This window comes from Anoplopoma fimbria, chromosome 20 (assembly GCF_027596085.1).
Source record: "Anoplopoma fimbria isolate UVic2021 breed Golden Eagle Sablefish chromosome 20, Afim_UVic_2022, whole genome shotgun sequence".
In the NCBI taxonomy this organism is placed as follows: Eukaryota; Metazoa; Chordata; class Actinopteri; order Perciformes; family Anoplopomatidae; genus Anoplopoma; species Anoplopoma fimbria.
This window is the reverse complement of record NC_072468.1, coordinates 19,712,939-19,720,932: the sequence shown is the minus strand read 5'-3', so window position 1 is coordinate 19,720,932 and position 7,994 is coordinate 19,712,939. Positions and strand designations below refer to the sequence as shown.

The 7,994-nt window shown below is 40.7% G+C and overlaps 2 protein-coding genes across 2 annotated transcripts; one reads left to right on the top strand and one right to left on the bottom strand.

The window, feature by feature from the left end:
• Window positions 1-398: 398 nt before the first annotated feature.
• On the top strand, window positions 399-4,290 carry mecr (mitochondrial trans-2-enoyl-CoA reductase). The gene is made up of 10 exons (XM_054621016.1): window positions 399-678; window positions 1,621-1,718; window positions 1,880-2,011; window positions 2,090-2,233; window positions 2,760-2,862; window positions 3,048-3,150; window positions 3,248-3,321; window positions 3,405-3,465; window positions 3,565-3,637; window positions 3,715-4,290. The coding sequence occupies exons 1-10, from the start codon at window positions 503-505 to the stop codon at window positions 3,876-3,878; spliced, it is 1,128 nt and encodes a 375-aa protein (XP_054476991.1). The 5' UTR covers window positions 399-502; the 3' UTR covers window positions 3,879-4,290.
• An 84-nt stretch (window positions 4,291-4,374) lies between these two features.
• On the bottom strand, window positions 4,375-7,365 carry smpdl3b (sphingomyelin phosphodiesterase acid like 3B). The gene is made up of 8 exons (XM_054621015.1): window positions 7,259-7,365; window positions 6,946-7,159; window positions 6,591-6,688; window positions 6,327-6,470; window positions 5,989-6,158; window positions 5,487-5,667; window positions 5,170-5,303; window positions 4,375-5,044 (listed from the first exon to the last, which is right to left on the bottom strand). Exons 1-8 carry the CDS (start codon window positions 7,317-7,319, stop codon window positions 4,682-4,684), a joined length of 1,365 nt encoding a protein of 454 aa, XP_054476990.1. The 5' UTR covers window positions 7,320-7,365; the 3' UTR covers window positions 4,375-4,681.
• Window positions 7,366-7,994: the final 629 nt, after the last annotated feature.

The following is a 7,994-nucleotide window of genomic DNA, read 5'->3' as shown; positions in this document are numbered from 1 at the left end:
GTTTGGGTTGTTATTCTGACAAACACATATGAAGAGGAAATCATGATTCTGAGAATTTCTGATGGCAATCTTTTCCTTTTTTCAAACATTGCCTAAACTAAATAAGCACCGCATATGCATAAATGTACTTAGTTAGTTTCCACCACGGTTCATTCGTAACCACAGAGTGTAAATAAAAAACCTCTGAGTAAATGGCACACAGTCTGTCACATCGTTCCATTTCAAGAAATGAAATTCTTCTAAGCTTAGAATTCGTTCCTCTTTTTTTTCTGCCTGGTTAAACCCCTGAAACCCAAAGTACTGTACCATGTTACAGCTGTAAGAAGCGAACTACCGCGTGTATCCACCAGGGGGCGCTATTGTGTGTTTATATTTTCAATGACACACAACCTCAAATCCAATATGGCCGTTCAGTAGCAGCAAATCTAGTAACACGCACAGTTCCACATTTTATTGAGTAGTGGGGTTAATTGCATAATAAAAAGTTAGCTCCTAAGTCGCCATGTGGCTGAGACTTCCCGCAGTATGTTTAAGAAACCAGACGGCTGCTCTTCTCAAATGTTCAAGGCTATGGGAAGGTGCTAACGGGGCTCTCTTCAGTCATTCAGCTGGACCTGCTGCACTAACAAGCAAAGCTCTTCTGTTCAGAAAACACGGAGACCCTTCTCAAGTCGTCCAGTAAGCCTGCTTTCATACACGTAGAGTTTTACACGTGTCTATGATCGTGCAAATCCATTACAGTAATGTTAGTTACAGTTCTTCTTCGTCGCTTTAATGTGGGGTGCTAAACCGCCCTGGGCTCATTGCTGCCCCCTTTAGGTCGGAGGGCAACACAACACCCACTGTTTCTTGACAGCTTCAGTTGTAGTGGCTGTTTTCTGCACACTGGCCATAATGGCTTTGTTAGATTTCCTGAATAAAACGTAGATCCAGGCGTCAACTAGCATTTATGGTCATTCTGGATCTATTTATTTTACATTTTATTGATTAAATGTTTGGACATTTAATCAATAAAAGGGGGAAATTACCATAAAAACTTCCTACAGTCTAAAAGGTCATACACAAAAAGTTTGTTTTGTCCAATCAACAGTTTAAAACACAGTGCTAATCAATTTACAGTAACAGACAAAAGCAACAAATCCCCACACTTTAGAAGCTGGAACAAGCAGAAAAATGGCTTAAACAATGAATTGATTTTCAAAACTGTTGGTTTTTACTATGCTGTTGATTGACTAATAAATTAATAGATTTTTTGTTTCAGCACAGATGAAAATCTTAAAGCACTGTTCTATGTTTTACATGTTTATACATTATTTATAATTATTTATACATGTTTATACATAGATGATACGACTGTTGTTTGGTTGTGTCTAAGCCTGTTTAAAAAAAATATTAAAAAACAAATAATGCTATGGTCTGCTTTTAGGATTCAAACTTTCAGTTTTGAGTTTCTAGTTTTTCTTTGCTCGGACATGTTAAACCTGTCTGCACCTTGACACCAAGGACCACAGAGGATATATTTGGACACAGCGTTCTATGTGACTAAGCCTGATAAGCTGAAAGCAGAAATAACATGAACTATATATGCTTTTGTATACATGAATGCTTTGTGGTTGTCAGGTTCGAAGATGTAGACCTGCCCCCCGTGGGGGCAAATGATGTCCTGGTTAAAATGCTAGCAGCTCCAATCAACCCATCTGACATCAACATGATTCAAGGTACTTGGTTTGTTGGTTACCTCTGCACCAAACAGCAGCTCAGTATTTTAATTTGAAAGCAGCTCTACAAAACAGGAACAAGATAGCCAAGAAACCAAACACAGCATTTTTTTGTAAGGTTTGAAGATAAGTTGTTTATCTGACAGTTTCTTTTTCTACAGGAACGTATGCTATCTTGCCTGACCTCCCAGCTGTTGGGGGCAATGAGGGAGTGGCCCAGGTCTTAGAAGTCGGAGGCCAGGTGACCTCCCTCAAAACAGGAGACTGGGTCATTCCAAAAGATGCTGGTTTAGGTAAAAACAAACAGCGGCCTGTATTACATGAATGAGTCCACATGTTGGCTTTAAAGTGTTGTGCCTTTGTGTGTGCAGGGACCTGGAGGACAGCAGCAGTGCTAGCAGAGGACGATGTCATCTCCCTACCGAATAACATTCCCTTATTGTCTGCTGCCACACTGGGGGTGAATCCCTGCACTGCCTTCAGGATGATCTCTGACTTTGAAGATCTCAAGCCAGGTCATCATTTCCATGCATAAAGTCAAAAACATTTTTAAAAATTCTTTCTTTGAACCACAAGCCCCGGAAACACAGGGGGTGACATAGAAGGATGTTTCCACCTACAAAAGGAAATGCTCTTTAGGGGGCTTCCTCAGCAACTAGCTTGGTTAATGAAACCAATATCTTCCTAGCTAACTAACTCTAAATAATGAGGTACTTAAGCACAGATGACTTACAGAAGTAGTCCTTACTTCAGTCATGAAATTAAAGCCACTGCCTTGGTCAGGTTTATGGGTCGGTATTTGCAGCGTAAACTTGCAATTTAAGGAATCATGCACCTTCAAAGCTTGTCCATTAGTACACAAGCAATCTGTCGGACACATCATGGGAACAACACGTCCGTTTCATGTTCAGATGAAATACAAAGCTAAATGGATACTTGAGGATGGACTATTCCTGCCTAAGTTATCTCTTAAAACATGACATGCTGTGCAGTTCTTTTAGCCATCATGTGACAGTTTTGCTCAATCTACGGCCCCTGCAGGTGATTCTGTGATCCAGAATGCAGCCAACAGTGGAGTTGGGCAGGCTGTAATACAGATTGCAGCTGCGAGGGGAATAAACACCATCAACGTCGTCAGAGACAGGTGAACTCAAGTATATCAAGTGTTTTCACGAGACTCAACTTTTCAGTGCTAGTAACTGGCCCAGGTAATCAGTCCGCCTGACTGTGAGATAATGAGGTCTTTTGTCCAAGGGTAAGAAAGAGTTTTTCTGTGTGCTAGAATTTACGACTGTCATGAATTTCTTCATTGTTTTTTTCTTTTCAAAGGCCAGAGTTCACACAGCTCAGTGATAGGCTGAAGGCCATGGGAGGAACTCATGTGATCAAAGAAGAGACACTGAGGCGGCCTGAGATGAAGGAACTGTTCAAGGTCCAAAGACTTAAAAGATAGGGTAATAACATATGTAGATATGTAATGAATATACAGTCCTAATTTAAAGATGTGCTTCTCCTTTTCTTTTAAAAAGACCTGTCCAAAGCCTAAACTGGCACTGAATGGAGTCGGAGGCAAGAGCGCAACAGAGCTGCTCCGTCATCTACAGTGAGGATACTGAATCATCTTTAATGTCTAATATCGTATACTGACTAGGAAATTGGATCATAAAATGCAATAATGTATTCCAGGTATGGAGGATCTATGGTGACGTATGGAGGGATGGCCAGACAGCCAGTTACTGTCCCTGTGGTAAGATGAAACCTCTCACTGCCTCCTAGATTTAGAATTACATTTCACTTCACAGACACTCTTTTCCTTCAGTACGCTTACTGAATTTGTTCTCTCTAGAGTGCTCTTATTTTCAAGGATGTGAAGGTTCGGGGATTTTGGGTCACACAGTGGAAGAGAGATCACTCAAGCGGTGAGTCAGCATAAAACCTCTTTCATCAAATAAGTCTCCTGAAATAAATTTAATGAGAAATGATACTTTCTCCTCAGATGGAAAGGCATTCAGGGCCATGCTGGATGAACTGTGCCACCTCATTCAGCAGGGAAAGCTGACGGCTCCTTCCTGCACTGAGGTGGGCCTCCAAGACTTCAGCAGAGCTCTGGAAACAGCTATGCAGCCTTTCACCTCGGCGAAACAGGTCTTGATCATGTAAATGGACTCAACCAACTAATCATTAAATGAGTGACTGCCACATTATTGTCAACGAGTCAATCAAATTCACTGCTTGAGCACATACTGAATAAATGTGTCTCACAGCAGGCTCAAAGTCCAGCATCTGTCAAGTTATGACATTTTAAGTTACCCCTAAGTTCACTGACAGTAATTCAAAAGTCATTACATCTTTATATAGCGATGTGGGAAAACGGGAAGCTATATAGAACTCAGATAATGCAGCTTTATCTGATGTGTTTAGTAACAGGTTGATTTGTTACTAAATTATATGGCCCGAGTAAGTGCAATTTTGTATTAATCAACAGATTTACTGTTGCGATAGTACTGATATTCGCAGTGCATTGAGTCTTGCTGCTAAAATGACATTCAAGCAATAAAAAACTGTCAAAGTCATTTCCTGTTTTATTAAAGAGATACAGTAGAGTTTGACAGGAAAGCTTGGGGGGGGAGAAGAAGAAACATTTGACAAAAACATTACTGGTATGGTTTTCTATTGACTGGAAATGTAGTATTCACCCAGCACCAATAAAAACAAGCTCAAGAAGCCATACCAAAGAGCCAAAGGTTGATTTTTCTCTGCTCCAAGTACATGTAGTGCTTGACTCACCTAAAGTATAGATGTTGTATGATTAAAAAACATGATAAACACATCCTATGATGTTAACTGTTGAATATTTACGTGACAGCAATAATCATGTTCTTGAGCTTGGGTTGGTCTATCCAATGACTCCATCAAGCGTCAATTATATATTTCAAACATCGCCTTTGATAGATTGACCATCATTACCGATTGGCCAGCACCAGACTTACAGCCACAGAGAGGACCGGCAGTAACCCACTGGAAATGGCAACTGCCCCTTCCTTTAGCAGACAGCCTTCATATTTGGTAAAGTCTACCTCTCTGGTTGCACACACATGGTCAATGCGGCAGTCACTGTCACACTCTGTCAGGTCATAGTTGACTGAGTTGAACTCGTAGTACTTTTGTAGGTAGCAGTGGTGGTTAGCGATGCGCTCCAGAGCCTGATGCATTGAGGCGGGGGAGGCGTCTGGTACTCTGAAGCTCTCTGTGAGGCGGTACTCCTTCTCCCAGCGTCCATGGGCGGCGTTAGCGTGAGTCAGGTTCAGATAATGTGTCACCACATCCTGAGTGTGTTCAAACGTGGTATAAAAAACAGAAACCGAAACAATAAAAGAGTTAGTTAGAGTTCTTTTTTGCAGCTAAGAAAGACATATGTGAAGGGAAATAATACACACAGGCCTTGACTTACTTTGACCAGAAGGGTTTGGGTGTCATATTCAAAAACACGTATCCCAGGGTTGTTTGCTCCATCCACGACTCCTGGAAGTGTTGTTTTCCACGGTGTGACACCTGGGCTGAGGAACATCGCACTGATAGGAGAGCCTGTAAGAACAGGTATCACTTCTGATTAACACAGTATTATGGGCCTAAGGGTCAAAGGTAACATCTGGACACTAAGCGAGAGTCACAACAGCTGTAACAGTGAATACATTAAAATAGCCATGCACCTGTGCAACAGGAGAAAGCATTAGTAGTAGCAATAGTATTCCAACAGTGAGAACTTACCCTTTGAGTTGTAAAACATCCGGAAAGAATCGGTATGATGATGGCCAAAGAACTGTCCAAGTATGACTGAATGGTGTTTCTGAATTAAGTCCAAGTATAGCTCGTTGAATTTAGGCATGAACCACTTCGTACTCCTCTTCTTCTCAAAGAAACCCGGGGGAACGTGGCCAATGATGTACACCTAGAAGAGAAACCAGTGAAGAGTTAGCAGAAACTGATCTATTCACAGTAGATGACGGAGTTCCACTATTTTTAGGAAGATTTAGGAAGCGTCTGCTTTTGAACGTTGACCTTTTTTTATTTATTATTCATACAGGGGATGCAAACTGCAAATATTCTTCCTGTTTATCATGGTAACCAGCATTAAAAGAGGAATGAGTTGTTCATTATTCCCTGAAGTTAGTTAGTTTTATTGCCCTTTACCGTAAGCAGTACTGCAAAAATGACTTTAACATTCAATGTTAACACCTGCTACAAGGCACAGATAGACAAGCTGCTTTGCCTTTTCTTTGTTGATGGCGGCCTCTGTGAGAACCTGGTTCGCCCAGCTAAACTGGCCCGCTGGGTCGTCTATGCCCTTGGTCAGCTTGTTCTGGTTATAGTAGAGATTAGTGTTGAGGACCAGCATCCTGAAACCTGTTCGATTCAGCAGCTTTTCTGTGTAATATCCACCTATGTGAAGAAAGAAAAAAAATTGCGAAAAAATGCATGACACAATTGGATGAGTGCTTTCAAATGTGTAATCACGTGTGCCATGAGGTAAATTAGTTATTCTAAGGGAAGAAATTGTGTGAATATTAAAAGTATTTATCTCAAAGTATCACAGGAGACTCTATCAACCTTTGTTAAATGTTCCTCTGGACTCTGGATCCAACCACTTCTGCCACATTTCAGCTGTCTGCTTATAGATTTTGTTTGGGCCTGCAGGAAGCTGGTGCTTGGGGTGGTAGTCATGGTTGCCCAGGGCAGGGTACACTTTAGTGTCTAAGGAAGGCAGTAAAACAATATGAGTTCATCAATACTATAAAGTCACTGTACATGTTGATTCACGATATGTCCTCTCTTAAAGAGGCTACACATGATGTCTCGTGACCTCACACTTACTTGGAAACACTTGGTTTATAATGTGGGTAAGTTTGCGCATAATGTTGAGCACAGCTTCTTCTCCCAGATCCTCGTTGGGAACATGTGGTGTTCCATCTCTGAACAGAAAAACAATAAATAGTGGCTAGTTTAAGGATTTTATGCTGAATGGGGGAAGTGATTCTTTTTTTTTGGTTCACCCACAGTCGGAGAGGGAAAGCAGAGTCTGAATATAATCTGCAATGGAGATATGGCAGTTTTCTTTCAGTAGATCAATTCTTCCAAGTGCATGATATCTAGTCAAAAATGAAACACTATTAAGCTTTTCAAGCGTTTCTCTGAACAATTTTATAATGACTTTAAAGCGTATCCATACCCTGTCCATACAATGAAGTCCGGGTCAGGTAGAATATCCTTCATGGCATACACAGAGGAGTTTATAAGGAGCCATGGCGAGTCACAAGCGTAGTCTCCATATTTCCCAGCATTGGCTGCGGGTCGTTGGCCACTTGATGCGCACACAAGTTGAGGATTATCGGTCAGATTGTACGTTTCGTCCCAGTGCAGATCCGTGATGTGCCAGAAGTTTCCTGGATAAGGCAACGATGCGTAATTGCGCACATGAAGATGTTGTCCCCGTACTATGATGAAATATTTGAACTTACAACAAAAATAACCATGCAACTTACCTGACAGTGCAACAACCTCTTTCAAAAGCAGACACGATAGGAGCAGCCTCACTGTGGACATGTTGAAGTCGTCGAAGAAAGCAAAGGTCCAACAAAAGTCAAGTCCAGGTTTGAGAGGTAAATCTATAAAGGGCAAGCGAGATAAGATACAGTTATTTATGACGCGTCTTTGGCCGGAAGGTGGTCCCATTACTGATTTTCTCTGCAAAAGATAGACTTTATATTTTTTTAATTTAAAATACATTATAAAACTAAGATTTTACCTCTGATAGTCCAAGGCTACACCTGTCAGCCTAGTAGTTCAAAGGCAGGTGTGATTTTTTTTTTTCTGAATTAAAATAAAAAGTAGGCTTGACACATCATAACTGTAGCAGCCGAGGCTATAAACCAGTGGACAATAAGGCAAAAGATAAGGAACATGTGTCATAGCCAAATCAAACGATTATTTGATTGAACAGTATAATGACTAGACAATATATTTATAGGCTACATATATTGCCTTCACTAATCCGAATCACTTCATACAGTTCTCATTATGTAAACCAGATCCATGCTCCATGCATACTATTTTTATGTGGGCTAAAGATAAAATCATGACACAGTTGACCTCTTTGGCATGTTTATTTTCCCCAGGGTAGTACAGCATAAATATATATATATATGGGTTCAGAGCAAAAATGGTGCACGATTTATCTTTAATCTGTATGTGTTAATGTTTCAATTACTGTAAATGTAA

What these genes read in the sequence shown, in the direction of transcription:
- mecr (XM_054621016.1), top strand. Translation starts at nt 503, where the DNA reads ATGTGGCTGAGACTTCCCGCAGTATGTTTAAGAAACCAGACGGCTGCT. An exon ending in GACCCTTCTCAAGTCGTCCA is followed by an intron (nt 679 to 1,620) that starts GTAAGCCTGCTT and finishes TGTGGTTGTCAG; the next exon opens with GTTCGAAGATGTAGACCTGC. An exon ending in GAAGAGAGATCACTCAAGCG is followed by an intron (nt 3,638 to 3,714) that starts GTGAGTCAGCAT and finishes CTTTCTCCTCAG; the next exon opens with ATGGAAAGGCATTCAGGGCC.
- smpdl3b (XM_054621015.1), bottom strand. Translation starts at nt 7,319, where the DNA reads ATGTCCACAGTGAGGCTGCTCCTATCGTGTCTGCTTTTGAAAGAGGTT. An exon ending in GACTTCATTGTATGGACAGG is followed by an intron (nt 6,689 to 6,945) that starts GTATGGATACGC and finishes TTTTCTGTTCAG; the next exon opens with AGATGGAACACCACATGTTC. An exon ending in GATGTTTTACAACTCAAAGG is followed by an intron (nt 5,304 to 5,486) that starts GTAAGTTCTCAC and finishes CTGTTCTTACAG; the next exon opens with GCTCTCCTATCAGTGCGATG.